Source organism: Carcharhinus amblyrhynchos, chromosome 11 (assembly GCF_965287045.1).
Source record: "Carcharhinus amblyrhynchos chromosome 11, sCarAmb.v2.hapA, whole genome shotgun sequence".
Classification (NCBI taxonomy): Eukaryota; Metazoa; Chordata; class Chondrichthyes; order Carcharhiniformes; family Carcharhinidae; genus Carcharhinus; species Carcharhinus amblyrhynchos.
Genome location: NC_137334.1, coordinates 95,154,054 through 95,172,344, shown reverse-complemented (window position 1 = coordinate 95,172,344; position 18,291 = coordinate 95,154,054). Strand labels below are relative to the sequence as shown.

The 18,291-nt window shown below is 48.7% G+C and overlaps 1 protein-coding gene across 12 annotated transcripts in view; it reads right to left on the bottom strand.

Moving 5' to 3' along the window:
• Window positions 1-18,291, bottom strand: part of tns1b (tensin 1b) — a 590,459-nt gene that overhangs the window by 122,379 nt on the left and 449,789 nt on the right. For all 12 annotated transcript variants that reach the window (XM_080199610.1, XM_080199614.1, XM_080199612.1 and 9 more), the window contains one exon: window positions 12,505-12,621. In XM_080199610.1, the coding sequence (XP_080055736.1) occupies window positions 12,505-12,621 (117 nt within the window). The remainder of the gene's footprint in view (window positions 1-12,504; window positions 12,622-18,291) is intronic.

The window sequence follows — 18,291 nt, the reverse complement described above, 5'->3', positions numbered from 1 at the left end:
ATGTGCAGATCCACAAGAGATGGGTGAGGTCCTAAATGAATATTTTTCATCAATATTTACTGTTGAGAAAAGCATGGATGTTAGGGAACTAAGGGAAATAAATATTGACGTCTTGAGGAGTGTATATATTACAGAGAAGGAGGTGCTGGAAGTCTTAAAGCTCATCAACATAGATAAAACACCAGGACCTGGTGAAGTGTATCCCAGGACATTGTGGGAGGCTAGGGAAGAAATTGCGGGTCCCCTAACAGAGGTATTTGAATCATAAATAGTCACGGATGAGGTGCCTGAAGATTGGAGGGTGGCAAATGTTGTGCCTTTGTTTAAAAAGGGCTGCAGAGAAAAGCCTGGGAACTACAGGCCAGTGAGCCTCACGTCTATGGTGGGTAAGTTAGAAGGTATTTTGAGAGACAGGATCAACAGGCATTTAGAGATGCAAGGACTGATTAGGGACAGTCAGCATGGCTTTGTGAGTGGAAAATCGTGTCTCACAAATTTAATAGAATTTTTTGAAGAGGTAATCAAGAAGGTAGATGAGGGCAGTGCAGTTGATGTTGTCTACATGGACTTTAGCAAGGCCTTTGACAAGGTACCACATGGTAGGTTGTTGCACAAAGTTAAATCTTATGGGATCCAGGGTGATATATCTCAATGGAGACAAAATTGGCTTCTTAACAGAAGCCAGAGGGTGATTGAAGAGAATTGTTTTTCAAACTGGAGGCCTGTGACCAGCGGTGTGCCTCAGGGATCAGTGCTGGGTCCATTGTTATTTGTCATTTATACTAATGACTTGGATGAGAATATAGAAAGCATGGTTAGGAAGTTTACAGATGACACCAAGATTGGTGGCATAGTGGACAATGAAGAAAGTTATCTCCAACTGCAGCGGGGTCTTGATCAATTGGGCTAGTGGGCTGATGAATGGCTGATGGAGTTTAATTTAAACCAATGTGAGGTGATGCATTTTGGTAGATTGAACCAGGGCAGGACTTACTCAGTTAATGGTAGGGCATTAGGGAGAGTTACAGAACAAAGGGATCTGGGGATACATTTTCATAGCTCCTTGAAAGTGAAGTCACAAGTGGACAGAGTGGTGAAGAAAGCATTCGGCATGCTTGGTTTCATCGGTCGGAACATTGAATACAGGAATTGGAATGTTTTGTTGAAGTTGTACAAGACATTGGTAAGGCCACACTTTGCATGCTGTGTGCAATTCTGGTCACCCTATTATCAAAAGGAGATTATTAAACTAGAAAGAGTGCAGGAAAGATTTACTAGGATGCTACCAGGACTTGACGGATTGAATTATAAGGAGAGGCTGAACAGACTGGGACTTATTTCTCTGAAGCGTAGGAGGCTGAGGCGTGACCTTATAGAGGTCTATAAAATAATGAGGGGCATAGACAAGGTAGATAGTCAATATCTTTTCCCAAAGGTAGGGGAGTCTAAAACTAGAGGGTATAGGTTTAAGGTGAGAGGGGAGAAATACAAAAGTGTCCAGAGGGGCAATTTTTTCACACAGAGGGTGGTGAGTGTCTGGACGAAGCTGCCTGAAGCAGTAGTAGAGGCGGGTACAATTTTATCTTTTAAAAAGCATTTAGATAGTTACATGGGTACGATATGTATAGAGGGATATGGGCCAAATGCGGGCAATTGGGGTTTTAAAAAAAAAGGCAGCATGGACAAGTTAGGCCAACGGGTCTGTTTCCATGCTGTAAGTGTCTACGACTCTATGAATCTAAACTTGGTTTGTTCTCACTGGAACGACGGATGTTGAGGGGAGACCTGATAGAAGTCCACAAGATTATGAGGGGCATGGACAGAGTGGATAGTCAGAAGCTTTCCCCCAGGGTGGAAGGATCAATTACTACAGGGCATAGGTTTAAGGTGCAAGGGGCAAGGTTTAAAGGAGATGTACGAGACAGATCTTTTACACAGAGGGTGGTGGATGTTTGGAACTCGCTGCTGGAAGAGGCAGTGGAAGTGGACATGGGCGTCTTGACAAATACAAGAATAGGGTGGGAATGGAGCGATAGGAAGAATAGGGGCTTTTACTTCAGTCAGGCAACATGGTCAATGCAGGCTCGGAGGGCCGGAGAACCTGTAACTGTAGTGTCATTTTCTTTGTTCTATGCTGTTTGCATGCTGGATCAGAACAGTCCTGATGGAGCAGCGAACCCAGGCTGCGTGGAGAATCTCAGAATGGAGTGGGGCAATGGGAGGAATGAGATGAGCAGCTATTGAGAACGTTTCTTCATTGCTCAGCTGGAAAAGGTCGTTGCGAAGCAGAGAGAGAATAATTTCTCCATCAACGTAGTTCTAGTTGGAATGGCAGCTGTAATACTCCTGCTACCATAACAGAGCAGTGGTTACACCACAATGGCAGCCAGTGCTGGGCTTATCAATCTGATGAAGGACTTCACCAGGATTCCCAAGGCAGCCACATTGAGGGAAAGCCGCACTGTCAGAGGGTCAGTACTGAGGGAGTGTCGCACTGTCAGAGGGTCAGTACTGAGGGAGTGCCGCACTGTCAGAGGGTCAGTGCTGAGGGAGTGCCGCACTGTCACAGGGTCAGTGATGAGGGAGTGTCGCACTGTCAGAGGGTCAGTGCTGAGGGAGTGCCGCACTGTCACAGGGTCAGTGATGAGGGAGTGTCGCACTGTCAGAGGGTCAGTACTGAGGGAGTGCCGCACTGTCAGAGGGTCAGTGCTGTGGGAGTGCCGCACTGTCAGAGGGTCAGTGCTGTGGGAGTGCCTCACTCTCAGAGGGTCAGTGCTGAGGGAGTGCCACACTCTCAGAGGGTCAGTACTGAGGGAGTGCCGCACTGTCAGAGGGTCAGTGCTGTGGGAGTGCCTCACTCTCAGAGGGTCAGTGCTGAGGGAGTGCCGCACTGTCAGAGGGTCAGTACTGAGGGAGTGCCGCACTGTCAGAGGGTCAGTGCTGAGGGAGTGCCGCACTGTCACAGGGTCAGTGATGAGGGAGTGCTGCACTGTCAGAGGGTCAGTACTCAGGGAGTGCCGCACTGTCAGAGGGTCAGTGCTGTGGGAGTGCCTCAGTCTCAGAGGGTCAGTACTGAGGGAGTGCCGCACTGTCAGAGGGTCAGTACTGAGGGAGTGCCGCACTGTCAGAGGGTCAGTGCTGAGGGACTGCTGCACTGTCAGAGGGTCAGTACTGACGGAGTGCCGCACTCTCAGAGGGTCAGTACTGAGGGAGTGCCGCACTGTCAGAGGGTCAGTGCTGAGGGAGTGCCGCACTGTCAGAGGGTCAGTGCTGAGGGAGTGCTGCACTGTCACAGGGTCAGTGATGAGGGAGTGCTGCACTGTCAGAGGGTCAGTACTCAGGGAGTGCCGCACCGTCAGAGGGTCAGTGCTGTGGGAGTGCCTCAGTCTCAGAGGGTCAGTACTGAGGGAGTGCCGCACTGTCAGAGGGTCAGTACTGAGGGAGTGCCGCACTGTCAGAGGGTCAGTGCTGAGGGACTGCTGCACTGTCAGAGGGTCAGTACTGACGGAGTGCCGCACTGTCAGAGGGTCAGTACTGAGGGAGTGCCGCACTGTCAGAGGGACAGTGCTGAGGGAGTGCCGCACTGTCAGAGGGTCAGTACTGAGGGAGTGCCACACTCTCAGAGGGTCAGTACTGAGGGAGTGCCGCACTGTCAGAGGGTCAGTGCTGAGGGAGTGCCGCACTGTCAGAGGGTCAGTACTGAGGGAGTGCCACACTCTCAGAGGGTCAGTACTGAGGGAGTGCCGCACTGTCAGAGGGTCAGTGCTGAGGGAGTGCCGCACTGTCAGAGGGTCAGTGCTGAGGGAGTGCCGCACTGTCAGAGGGTCAGTGCTGAGGGAGTGCTGCACTGTCAGAGGGTCAGTACTCAGGGAGTGCCGCACTGTCAGAGGGTCAGTACTGAGGGAGTGCCGCACTGTCAGAGGGTCAGTACTGAGGGAGTGCCGCACTGTCAGAGGGTCAGTGCTTGAGTGAGTGCCGCACTGTCAGAGGGTCAGTGCTGAGGGAGTGCCGCACTGTCAGAGGGTCAGTGCTGAGGGAGTGCCGCACTGTCAGAAGGTCAGTGCTGAGGGAGTGCCGCACTGTCAGAAGGTCAGTGCTGAGGGAGTGCCGCACTGTCAGAGGGTCAGTGCTGAGGGAGTGCCGCACTGTCAGAGGGTCAGTGCTGAGGGACTGCTGCACTGTCAGAGGGTCAGTGCTGAGGGAGTGCCGCACTGTCAGAGGGTCAGTACTGAGGGAGTGCCGCACTGTCAGAGCGTCAGTCCTGAGGGAGTGCCGCACTGTCAGAGGGTCAGTGCTGAGGGAGTGCCGCACTGTCAGAGGGTCAGTGCTGAGGGAGTGCCGCACTGTCAGAGGGTCAGTACTGAGGGAGTGCCGCACTGTCAGAGGGTCAGTACTGAGGGAGTGCCGCACTGTCAGAGGGTCAGTACTGAGGGAGTGCTGCACTGTCACAGGGTCAGTGATGAGGGAGTGCTGCACTGTCAGAGGGTCAGTACTCAGGGAGTGCCGCACTGTCAGAGGGTCAGTGCTGTGGGAGTGCCTCAGTCTCAGAGGGTCAGTACTGAGGGAGTGCCGCACTGTCAGAGGGTCAGTACTGAGGGAGTGCCGCACTGTCAGAGGGTCAGTGCTGAGGGACTGCTGCACTGTCAGAGGGTCAGTACTGAGGGAGTGCCGCACTGTCAGAGGGTCAGTACTGAGGGAGTGCCGCACTGTCAGAGGGACAGTGCTGAGGGAGTGCCGCACTGTCAGAGGGTCAGTACTGAGGGAGTGCCACACTCTCAGAGGGTCAGTACTGAGGGAGTGCCGCACTGTCAGAGGGTCAGTGCTGAGGGAGTGCCGCACTGTCAGAGGGTCAGTGCTGAGGGACTGCTGCACTGTCAGAGGGTCAGTACTGAGGGAGTGCCGCACTGTCAGAGGGTCAGTACTGAGGGAGTGCCGCACTGTCAGAGGGTCAGTGCTTGAGTGAGTGCCGCACTGTCAGAGGGTCAGTGCTGAGGGAGTGCCGCACTGTCAGAGGGTCAGTGCTGAGGGAGTGCCGCACTGTCAGAAGGTCAGTGCTGAGGGAGTGCCGCACTGTCAGAAGGTCAGTGCTGAGGGAGTGCCGCACTGTCAGAGGGTCAGTGCTGAGGGACTGCTGCACTGTCAGAGGGTCAGTGCTGAGGGAGTGCCACACTGTCAGAGGGTCAGTACTGAGGGAGTGCCGCACTGTCAGAGGGTCAGTACTGAGGGAGTGCCGCACTGTCAGAGGGTCAGTACTGAGGGAGTGCCGCACTGTCAGAGCGTCAGTCCTGAGGGAGTGCCGCACTGTCAGAGGGTCAGTACTGAGGGAGTGCCGCACTGTCAGAGCGTCAGTCCTGAGGGAGTGCCGCACTGTCAGAGGGTCAGTGCTGAGGGAGTGCCGCACTGTCAGAGGGTCAGTGCTGAGGGAGTGCCGCACTGTCAGAGGGTCAGTACTGAGGGAGTGCCGCACTGTCAGAGGGTCAGTACTGAGGGAGTGCCGCACTGTCAGAGGGTCAGTACTGAGGGAGTGCTGCACTGTCACAGGGTCAGTGATGAGGGAGTGCTGCACTGTCAGAGGGTCAGTACTCAGGGAGTGCCGCACTGTCAGAGGGTCAGTGCTGTGGGAGTGCCTCAGTCTCAGAGGGTCAGTACTGAGGGAGTGCCGCACTGTCAGAGGGTCAGTACTGAGGGAGTGCCGCACTGTCAGAGGGTCAGTGCTGAGGGACTGCTGCACTGTCAGAGGGTCAGTACTGAGGGAGTGCCGCACTGTCAGAGGGTCAGTACTGAGGGAGTGCCGCACTGTCAGAGGGATAGTGCTGAGGGAGTGTCGCACTGTCAGAGGGTCAGTACTGAGGGAGTGCCACACTCTCAGAGGGTCAGTACTGAGGGAGTGCCGCACTGTCAGAGGGTCAGTGCTGAGGGAGTGCCGCACTGTCAGAGGGTCAGTGCTGAGGGACTGCTGCACTGTCAGAGGGTCAGTACTGAGGGAGTGCCGCACTGTCAGAGGGTCAGTACTGAGGGAGTGCCGCACTGTCAGAGGGTCAGTGCTTGAGTGAGTGCCGCACTGTCAGAGGGTCAGTGCTGAGGGAGTGCCGCACTGTCAGAGGGTCAGTGCTGAGGGAGTGCCGCACTGTCAGAAGGTCAGTGCTGAGGGAGTGCCGCACTGTCAGAAGGTCAGTGCTGAGGGAGTGCCGCACTGTCAGAGGGTCAGTGCTGAGGGACTGCTGCACTGTCAGAGGGTCAGTGCTGAGGGAGTGCCACACTGTCAGAGGGTCAGTACTGAGGGAGTGCCGCACTGTCAGAGGGTCAGTACTGAGGGAGTGCCGCACTGTCAGAGGGTCAGTACTGAGGGAGTGCCGCACTGTCAGAGCGTCAGTCCTGAGGGAGTGCCGCACTGTCAGAGGGTCAGTGCTGAGGGAGTGCCGCACTGTCAGAGGGTCAGTGCTGAGGGAGTGCCGCACTGTCAGAGGGTCAGTACTGAGGGAGTGCCGCACTGTCAGAGGGTCAGTACTGAGGGAGTGCCGCACTGTCAGAGGGTCAGTACTGAGGGAGTGCCGCACTGTCAGAGGGTCAGTACTGAGGGAGTGCCACACCGTTACAGGGTCAGTGCTGAGGGAGTGCCACACAGTCAGAGGGTCAGTGCTGAGGGAGTGCCACACTGTCAGAGGGTCAGTGCTGAGGGAGTGCCGCACTGTCAGAGGGTCAGTACTGAGGGAGTGCCGCACTGTCAGAGGGTCAGTACTGAGGGAGTGCCGCACTGTCAGAGGGTCAGTACTGAGGGAGTGCCACACTGTCAGAGGGTCAGTACTGAGGGAGTGCCGCACTGTCAGAGGGTCAGTGCTGAGGCAGCGCCACACTCTTGTTCCAAATGTAAATCCAAAGGATTAATTCTTGCTGCTGGGTTTCCTGCTGTCCACATGTGGTTGACCCCAGGCAATGCTGGGATGGTGCTGATACCATCAGAGCCACTTAATTCTTCAGCACCTTGCCACCATAAATCAGGAGGGATATCAGAAAAGCCACCTGTCTGAAAGTTAAAACCTTCCAGTGTTGTCGGCACCAAAGGGGCGCCCTTTCAGAATAGCAGAGGGAAACATGAGCTCAGTGATATCTTTGCACACTTCCTGCAGAGCACAAGGCTAAAAGTTACTGCAAAGGCAATGAAAACATCCCAATGGTAGTCTGAAGCCCTGTGCTTCAGAAATAACTGTGCCCCCAGTCAAGCTGCTCCAGTACAGCTGCAACACTGGCATCTACCCAGCAATGTGGTAAACTGCCTACCTTTGTCCTGTACAGAACACAAACAGGAAATCACTTGATCAATGATGAAAGGTGTTCTCAAGAATTATTAGGGTTGGGCAATAAATGCTGGCTTATCCAGCGACATCCAAGCGAATTAATAAAAATAAAGAGAATGCCCTCTCAGTGCTGTTGGGGAGGGAGTTCCAGGATTTTGACCCAAAGACAGTGAAGGAATGACGATATATTTCCAAGTCAGCACATTGAGTGATTTGAAGGGGAACCCGGGTGATGGTGTTCCAAGGCATTTGCTGCTCTTGGCCTTCTAGATGATGGAGGTTACAGGTTTAGGAAATGCTGCCTAAGGAGCATTGGTGAGTTGCTGCAGTGTAAGAAATCATGGGCAGCACAGTGACACAGTGGTTAGCACCAGGAACCTGGGTTCAATTCCAGCCTCAGGTCATTGTCAGTGTGGAGTTTGCACGTTCCCCCCGTGTCTTCATGGGTTTCTTCCAGGTACTCCAGGTTCCTCCCACTGTCCAAAGGTATGCGGATTAGGTTGATTGGCCATGCTAAATTGACCCTAGTGTAAAGGGATTAGCAGGATAAATACGTGGGGCTCCAGGAATTGGGCCTGGGTGGGATTGTGGTCGGTGCAGACTTGATGGGCCAAATGACCTCCTTTGGCATTGCAGGGATTCTATGAAATTAAGTTGTGAAGAATTTTTAGAAAACACTGATTGAACCTGAACTGGATTCAGTGGGTTGGATTCTTGGCAGCACATTGTAGGAAAGAGGTGACACGCAGAACAAATTTCTGGTTGTAGAAATGATGAAATTCAGGATAAGTTCATAATAAAATAATAATCAAGTTCATAATAAAGTTCATAATAAATTTAGGGAACCTGAATTGTAGCTCCAATGTACAGGAGGATGAGAATAGGGAGGTCATGGATAAGGTTTCTAGGTCACAGCCGTGAATTGGCAGGCGGGAGGGTGGTTTGAAGTGTGTATACTTTAATGCGAGGAGCATACGCAATAAGGTGGATGAACTTGCAGCCTGGATTGGTGCCTAGGACTTCAATGTTCTGGCCATTTCAGAGACATGGATAGAGCAGGAACAGGAATGGTTGTTGCAGGTTCCGGGGTTCAGATGTTTCAGTCAGAGCAGAGAAGGTGGTAGAAGAGGGGGAGGCGTGGCATTGTTAGTCAAGGACAGTATCACGGTGGCAGAAAGGATGTTTGATGTGGACCTGTCTATTGAGGTAGTATGGGCTGAGATTAGAAACAGGAAAGGAGAGATCACCCTGTTGGGAGTTTTTTATAGGCCTCCAAAAAGTTCCAGAGATGCAGAGGAAAGGATCGCAAAGATGATCCTGGATAGGTGCAATAGTAACAGGGTAGTTGTAATGGGGGACTTTAACTGTACAAATATCGATTGGAAAAGCTATAGTTCAAGCACGTTAGAGGGTTCAGTTTTTGTCCAATGTGTGCAGGAAGGTTTCATGACACAGTATGTAGATAGGCCAACAAGAGGTGAGGCTACATTGGATTTGGTACTGGGTAATGAACCAGACCAAGTGTTAGACTTGGAGGTAGGTGAGCACTTTGGTGATAGTGACCACAATTCAGTTACGTTTATCTTAGTGATGGGAAGGGATAGGCATATACCGAAGGGCAGAAGTTATAGCTGGGGGAAAGGTAATTATGAGGCTATTAGGTGAGATTTAGGATACATAGGGTGGAGTAGGAAATTGCAGGGGCTGGGAACATCTGAAATGTGGAGCTTATTCAAGGAGCAGCTACTGCGAGTCCTTGATAAATATGTACCTGTCAGGCAGGGAGGGAGTGGTTGAGCGAGGGAACCGTGGTGTACTAAGGAAGTTGAATCTTTGGTGAAGAGGAAGAAAGAGACTTATGTAAAGATGGGACGTGAAGGCTCAGTTAGGGCACTGGAGAGTTATAAATTAGCCAGGAAGGAGCTAAAGAGAGTGTTAAGAAGAGATGGAAGAGACATGAGAAGGCTTTGGCAGATAGGATCAAGGAAAATCCTAAAGATTTCTACAGGTATGTCAAGAATAAAAGATTGGTTAGGGCAAGATTAGGGCCAGTCAGACACAGCAGTGGGAAGTTGTGCGTGGAGCCTGAAGAGATAGGAGAGGTGCTGAATGAGTATTTTTCATCAGTATTCATGCAGGAAAAAGTCAGTGCAGTCGAGGAGAATACTGCGATACCAGGTAGTAGACTAGACGGGATTGAGGTACATAAGGAGGAGGTGTTGGCAATTCTTGAGAGTGTGAAAATAGGTAAGTCCCCTGGGATGGATGGGATTTATGCTAGGATTCTCTGGGAGGCTAGGAAGGAGATTGCAGAGCCTTTGGCTTTGATCTTCATGTCGTCATTGGCTTCAGGTATCGTGTCGGAAGACTGGAGGATAGCAAATATTGTCCCCTTGTTCAAGAAGGGGAGTAGAGACCATCCTGGGAATTACAGACCAGTGAGCCTCACTTCTGTTGTGGGCAAAATTTTGGAAAGAATTATAAGGGATAGGATTTATAACCATCTAGAGGGAAATAAATTGATTAAGGATAGTCAACACGGTTTTGTGAAGGGGAGGTCGTGCCTCACAAACCTTATCGAGTTTTTTGAAAAGGTGACCAAAGAGGTGGATTAGGGTAAGGCAGTTGACGTGGTGTATACGGATTTTAGCAAAGCCTTTGATAAGGTTCCCCATGGTAGGCTACTGCAGAAAATGCAGATGCATGGGATTGAGGGTGATTTAGCAGTTTGGATCAGGAATTGGCTAGCTGATAGAAGACAGAGGGTGGTGGTTGATGGGAAATATTCAACCTGGAGTGCAGTTACAAGTGGTGTACCTCAAAGATCTGTTTTGGGGCCACTGCTGTTTGTCATTTTTATAAATGACCTAGATGAGGGTGTAGAAGGATGGATTAGTAAATTTGCTGACGACACCAAAGTCGGAGGAGTTGTAGACAGTGAGGATGGATGTTACAGTTTGCAGAGGGACATAGATAAGCTGCAGAGCTGGGCCAAGAGGTGGCAAATGGAGTTTAATATGGAAAAGTGTGAGTTGATTCACTTTGGTAAGGTAACAGGAGTACAGAATATAGGGCAAACGGAAGGACTCTTAGTAGTGTTGATGAGCAGAGAGATCTCGGGGTACATGTGCATAGCTCCCTGAAAGTTGGCACCCAGGTTGATAAGGTTGTTAAGAAGGCATACGGTGTGTTAGCTTTTATTGGTAGAGGGATTGAATTTCGGAGCCGTGAGGTCATGTTACAACTGTACAAAACTCTGGTGCGGCCGCACTTGGAGTATTGCGTACAGTTCTGGTCGCCGCATTATAAGAAAGATGTGGAGGCATTGGAAAGGGTGCAGAGGAGGTTTACCAGGATGTTGCCTGGTATGGTGGGAAGGTCTTATGAGGAAAGGCTGAGGGACTTGAGGTTATTTTCATTAGAGAGAAGAAGGTTACGAGGTGACCTAATTGAGGCATACAAGATGATCAGAGGATTGGATAGGGTGATCAGTGAGAGCCTTTTACCTCGGATGGTGATGGCTAACACAAGGGGACATAGCTTCAAATTAAGGGGTGGTAATTATAGGACGGATGTCAGAGGTAGGTTCTTTACTCAGAGGGAAGTAAGGGCGTGGAATGCCCTGCCTGCAACAGTAGTGGACTCTCCAACTTTAAGGGCGTTCAAATGGTCAGTGGATAGGCATATGGATAACATTGGAATAGTTTAGGTTAGAGGGTCATTAGATTGGTTCCACTGGTTGGCGCAACATCGAGGGCCGAAGGGCCTGTACTGCACTGTAATGTTCTATGTTCTATGTAAGTTGGAGAATTTGGGCCTGTTCCCCCTTCAGTGAGGGTTAACAGGCAGTTTTCAAAGTAACAATTTGGATCAAGAGGATCAAGGAACAGCGGACATTGATTTCAGCTGATTGGTAAAAGCAGCAAAAGAAAGATGTGGAAAATGATTTTAAAACAACAAATCATTTGGATCTGGAATGCACTGCCTGAGAATTTGGTGGAGGCAGATTCCATCAAAGCATTCAAAAGAAAATTGGAGAATTATCTTCAGTAAAAATCTTTGCAGGTCACTTTTCAAAAATTCTAGCACACAACATGGGCGTCACTGGCTAATCCGGCATTTTTATTGCCCATTCCTAATTGCCCTTGAGTGGACGGTGGTGAGGTTTACAGGGAAAATGCAGGAGACAGGAAGTGGGTGAGTTACACATGCAGACAGCTAGGTGAGGACGCAGTGTGCCAAATGGCCTCCCTCTGGATTGTGGCCATTTAAAGACTCTAATCAGCATTTTGGTTGGAATAACAACACAACGGACTTTTATTTAAATGGTAAAAAATTGCAGCATGCTGCTGTGCAGAGGGACCTGGGTGTCCTTGTGCAGGAATCCCAAGGAGTTAGTTTGCAGGTAATGAAGGCGGCAAATGGAATTTTGTCCTTCTTTGCTAGAGGGATAGAATCTAAAAACAGGGAGGTTTTGTTACAGCTGTATAAGGTGATGGTGAAACCACACCTGGAGTACTGTGAAGTTTTGGTCTCCTTACTTGAGAAAGGATATACTGGCACTGGAGGGGGTGCAGAAGAGATTCACTCGGTTGATACCGGAGTTGAGACAGTTGAGGAGAGACTGAGTAGACTGGGGCTATACTCATTGGAATTCAGAAGAATGAGGGTAGATCTTATCAAAACATATAAGATTATGAAGGGAATAGATAAGATAGAAGCAGGGAAGCTGTTTCCACTGGTGGGTGAAACTAGAACTAGGGGGCATGGCCTCAAAATAAGGGGGAGCAGATTTAGGACTGAGTTGAGGAGGAACTTCTTCACACAAAAGGTTGTGAATCTGCAGAATTCCTGCCCATTGAAGCAGTTGAGGCTACCTCATTGAATGCTTTTAATGCAAGGATAGATACATTTTTGAACAGTAAAGGAATTAAGGGTTATGGTGAGCAGGCGGGTAAATGGAGCGAAGTCCACAAAAAGATCAGCCATGATCTTATTCAATGGCGGAGCAGGCTCGAGGGGCCAGATGGCCGACTCCTGCTCCTAGTTCTTATATTCTTACGTCCTCCAGCCTTATCAATGCACCAACATTGCAGACAGACTAGTGACAATACACTGCTCGCACAGCAGTGGCATGTAGAGCTCTAACAATACTCATACAGCAGGAAGCTGCAATGGGCAGAAACTGTTTAGCTCACAATCTTCTTACCTTCTGCTTGGTCCTCTCGCTGGGCATTGAAGTTCTCGTAGGAATCCCATCGGATCAAGGGGTCAGCAGTGTTGTAATCCACAGACACACTTGGCCCATTTTCCAGGTGTTCCATTCCTGTCACATTATCAGGTAAGAAAGACAATTATTAAACAGAGAGCATTTAGAGGATTGCTGAGTGCCAACAGCCAGTGACAGAAACCCCATCAGCCCCCTCACTGTTTGCCCCAAGTTAGCAACCCACGGCCAAACGAGGAAGAACGGAACACAGCTGTCAGTGAATGATGGTAAATTCTGTCAGGAGCCAGAGGTCAATGGAAACTGTATCCCATTGAGAGTCAGTGTGTGAGGAACTGTATCTCAGTGAGAGTCAGTGTGTGTGGAACTGTACCCCAGTGAGAGTCAGTGTGTGTGGAACTGTATCCCAGTGAGAGTCAGTGTGTGAGGAACTGTATCCCAGTGTGAGTCAGTGTGTGAGGAACTGTATCTCAGTGAGAGTCAGTGTGTGTGGAACTGTATCTCAGTGAGAGTCAGTGTGTGTGGAACTGTATCCCAGTGAGAGTCAGTGTGTGTGGAACTGTATCCCAGTGAGAGTCAGTGTGTGTGGAACTGTATCTCAGTGAGAGTCAGTGTGTGTGGAACTGTACCCCAGTGAGAGTCAGTGTGTGAGGAACTGTATCTCAGTGAGAGTCAGTGTGTGTGGAACTGTACCCCAGTGAGAGTCAGTGTCTGTGGAACTGTATCCCAGTGAGAGTCAGTGTCTGTGGAACTGTATCCCAGTGAGAGTCAGTGTGTGTGGAACTGTATCCCAGTGAGAGTCAGTGTGTGAGGAACTGTATCTCAGTGAGAGTCAGTGTGTGTGGAACTGTACCCCAGTGAGAGTCAGTGTCTGTGGAACTGTATCCCAGTGAGAGTCAGTGTGTGTGGAACTGTATCCCAGTGTGAGTCAGTGTGTGTGGGACTGTACCCCAGTGAGAGTCAGTGTGTGTGGAACTGTACCCCAGTGAGAGTCAGTGTGTGTGGAACTGTATCCCAGTGAGTCAGTTGACAGTATTTTCTGCTCTTGTCATAGTGGGGGAATGTTGGAAAATGGATCGAACTGGTCAAATGTTTATTGATTTCACAGAAGCAGTATATCCCAACAGTGTTAAATTCCACCCAGTGTGTGTGGAATGTCTCCCCCTGTCGCACCTTCACAGAGAGCTGGAGAGGAAATGAACAAGTAATTGCATTCTATCTTCTGATGACAAATTTCCCTCTCCCAAATCACTGATATGGCAGATTTTACCCAACATTGCAGCACTCACTTTCAAGTCAGTGTTACTATAATCGACACTGTGTGTCTGCCATAGCGAACCCCTGGGGATTTGTATGCATTTGTTTTGATAAACTTCATAACAACATTGTACATACAGAGGCAATTCTGCACACGATGTCTATTCCATCAACCTCGTTTACCATAATTGATTCTCAGCATCCGGAGTCTTTTATTCACTGAGTGAAAAATGTTCCCTGATTTCCTTCTTGAAAATCATACTCTTCCTTCAATGTACCCAAATCATCCAGTTGTATGGTGCAGTACACTCGAGGGGCTGAATAGCCTACTCCTGCTTCTATATTCCCATGTTCATAATTGTTCTGGTAACATGCCACAGTTCACGCTGAGCGCCACTCAGTAGAATCTTGTTTCCATTCCATCGTCTGATTTGGGTTGTCGGGGAGAGGTGCAGTGTACCCTGACTCATAACGCAGTAACTTTTTTTCAGAAGAATGTATTGGGGCTTATTAATGTGCATTTCCATGTGCATGTCACAGCACGCACTTGTGTGTACAAGCATGAGACTTTCTGGAGAGACCAGGTTTAGTCTGGACTATGGCACCTCCTGTACGGGCTGAATAACGAAAGAGATGCCAGTGCTGTTAACATCACTGGAATAATAATCCAGAGATCCAGGAAAATGGGTTCAAATACCACCACAGCAGCTGGTGGAATTTGAATTCAATGAATAAATCTGGGATATAAAGCTGCTCTCAGTAATTTAGTTCTTATTCATTCATGGGACATTGGGGTCGCTGGTTGGCCAGCATTTATTGCCCACCCCTAGTTGAGAGTCAACCACTTTCTTTTGGATCTGGAGTCACATGTAGGGCAGACTGGGTGAAGATGACACATTTCCTTCCCTAAAAGGCATTAGTGAACCAGATGAGTTTTTCCAATAATTGACAATGGTTCCACGGTCATCAGGAGATTCAAATTCCACCTTCTGTTGTGGCAGGATTCAAACCCAATTCCCCAGAACGTTAGCTGAGTTTCTGGATTAATAATCTCGTGATAATACCACTAGGCCATCACCTCCCCATAATGATTACAATGAAATTATCATTACAATCATAGAATCCCTACACTGCTGAAGAGGCCATTCAGCCCATTGAGTCTGCACCAACTCTCTGACAGAGTATCTTACACAAGCCCTCTTTCCGTCCTATTTCTGTAACCCCACACATTCCCGTCTAACCCAGACATATTGGGACATTTTGGGACATTCTGACATTGATTATTGGAAAACCCATCTGGTTCCCTGAAGTCTTTCAGGGCAGTGCATCTGCCTGATCTAACCTACATGTGATTCCAGATCACAGCACGGTGGTTGACTCAAAAATAGCTACTCAGTTTGAGGGCAATTAGGGATTGGCAGCGAATACTGGACTTGTGAATGATCCCACATTCCATAGGATAAAACCATAGCACGAATTATTGTGGCTAAATCGAATCAACAAGGGAAGGCAGTACATTGTGATGTGGAAATTCTAAGTTTTAGGTTTGCCTGTGACCTTGCCAAAGTTTAAACTGAACACCAGCTTGCTTTCACTGTGGCAATGATGTACGATTGAGCTCTGAGCAAGGCTTAGCATAGATCAAATGGATAACCTGTCTTGTTGTAATCAGTCTAGCACTTAGTTACAGAGAGGAGCCTCATTTGGATTCCAGCTTAGAGGAAAACACTATCGTTTTCATTTTAAGTTTCTAAGAAACCTCCCAGTCCTTTTAATAGGCACTGGGATTGTCTGTGTGTAACCAGAGAGAGAAGTGCCTGGGACCCAGGATTCACACACTGTCTGCTCGAGCGAGTGTGCTACACAACATTATCACCGCTCACAATGAGTAAGGACTGGAATTCAGCAATTGAGGCAATAAACAGTCTGACAAGAATCACACTTCAACTCTCCAATTCTTCTCTTTCATCATTTATGTTCCTCTGCTCCTGCACAGAACAGGCCCTGTTAGAATCCCACTTTCCTATCCATTCAAATTTATAAACCAGCAATCCTACACCCTCTCCCAACTCCTAAATGATCAGCCCGTTGAACCACAGACCAATTACGCCATCTCCAATTCGACCTCTTCCTTCCCTACTCTACATATCACCTTACACTGTAAGACTCTATCCCACCTCCCAATCGTCATTCTTAGCTCATCTTCCCACATCCCCCAATCCCACCTATCCACCTTCCCCCAACATCCCTCAATCTGACTTACCAACCCTCTCTCAATATTCCTCAATCCCTCAATTCCCCTTCTCCTCATATCTCTCCATCCCACCTATCCATCTTTTTTCCCATATCCCTCCATCCCACCGATCCACCCTCTCCCCATATCCCTCAATCCTACTGCCATTAGCCAGCAGTGGGATCCTCTGATCTGGCCAGCCACTGAAACTGCATTTCCCCAGTTGCCATCCCCAATGCTGGAAAAGTCACGGTGGTTGCTCACAGTCAGCAGGAATAGAAGATTCCGCCAGAGAGAACTGCCAGAAAACCCGGCCTGCAGCTTTTTTTCAGCCAGTATAGAATCAAAGAAACTAGAAGCAGGAGGAGGCCATTCAAGTCTCCGAGCCTGCTCTGCTATTCATTTTGATTATGGCTGATCATCAAATTCAATATCCCAATCCTTCTTCCCCCCCCATATCCCTTGATCCCTTTAGCCCCAAGAGCTATATCTAATTTCTTTTTGAATCAGACAACGTTTTGGCTTCAACTACTTTCTGTGGGAGTGAATTCCACACATTCACCACTCTCTGGGTGAAGAAATTTCTCCTCACCTCATTTCTAAAAGGTTGACCCCATATCCTCAAAACTATGACCCTTCGGTCTGGACTCCCCCACCATTGGGAACATTCTTTCTGAATCTACCCTGTCTAACCTTGTTAGAATTTTATAAGTTTCTATGAGATCCCCTCTCATTTTTCTATAATCCAGTGAGTGTAATCCTAACTGACTTAGTCTCTGCTCATATGAAAGACCTGCCATCCCAGGAATCAGCCTAGTAAACCTTCGCTGCGCTCCCTCTATAGCAAGGACATCCTTCTTCAGATAAGGGCACCAAAACTGTACACAATACTCCAAGTGTGGCCTCACCAAGGCCTTACACAATTACAGTAAAACATTCCTATCTCTCTCCTCAAATCCTCTCGCTATAAAGGCCAACATACCATTTGTCTTTTTTACTGCCTGTTGTACCTGCGCGCTTACTTTCAGCTACTGACAGGGACCCCAAGGTCTCGCTGAGTATCCACCTTATAGAACATAGAACATAGAACGTTACAGCGCAGTACAGGCCCTTCGGCCCTCGATATTGTGCTGACCTGTGAAACCAATCTAATGACCATCTAACGTAAACTATTCCAATATTATCCATATGTCTATCCAATGACCATTTGAATGGCCTTAAAGTTGGCGAGTCCACAACTGCTGCAGGCAGGGCATTCCACGCCCTTACTACTCTCTGAGTAAAGAACCTACCTCTGATATCTGTCCTATATTTATCATCCCTCAATTTAAAGCCATGCCCCCTCGTGTTAGCCATCACCATCCGAGGATTTACCTCACTCAATTTACACCCATTGATGCAATAATCTACCTTCTAATTGTTGCTAATGGAGTGGATAACCTCATATTTATCCACATTATACTGCATCTGGACACAGTGGGCCGAATGGCCTCCTTTCATTGTAAATTTCTATGAATTCTATTTATTTCACAAACACGATTTCATTTTGAATGGAAATGTTCTCCCGAATTCCCTTCCCACTCTTCCCTTCCTCAATCTGAATTAGTCTCCCCTGGGATTTAAATCATTTCCCCACAGGAAACAGACGTATAAAGAAAACAGGTGAGGGAACATAAGGAAACATAGACAAAGAAAGGAGCTGAAGGAGGCCATTCGACCCTTCAAGCCTGCTCTGCCATTCATCACGATCATGGCTGATTGTCCAACTCAATAGTCTAATCCTGCTTTCTCCCCATAATCTTTGTTCTCATTTGCCCCAACTGCTAAATCTAGCCAACTCTTGAATACATTCAAGAGGTTGGGTGTGGAATGGACTGCCTTTTCTGATAGGACACTTTAGGAACTTTCAAGCAGTTATTGGATAGGCACATGGAGTACACCAGAATGAGAGGGAGTGGGATAGCTTGACCTTGGACAAAGCTTGGCACAACACTGAGGGCCGAAGGGCCTGCACTGTGCTGTACTGTTCTATGTTCTATTCAGTGTTTTGGCATCAACTACTTCCTGTGGTAATGAATTCCACAGGCTCACCACTCTTTGGGTGAAGAAATATCTCCTCATCTCCGTACTAAATGGTCCACCCCGAATCCTCAGACTGTGACCCCTGGTTCTGGACTCCCCCACCATCAGGAACATCCTCCCTGCATCTACCCTGTCTAATCCAGTTAGAATTTTATAAGTCTCTATGAGATCCCCCTCATTCGTCTGAACTTCAGTGA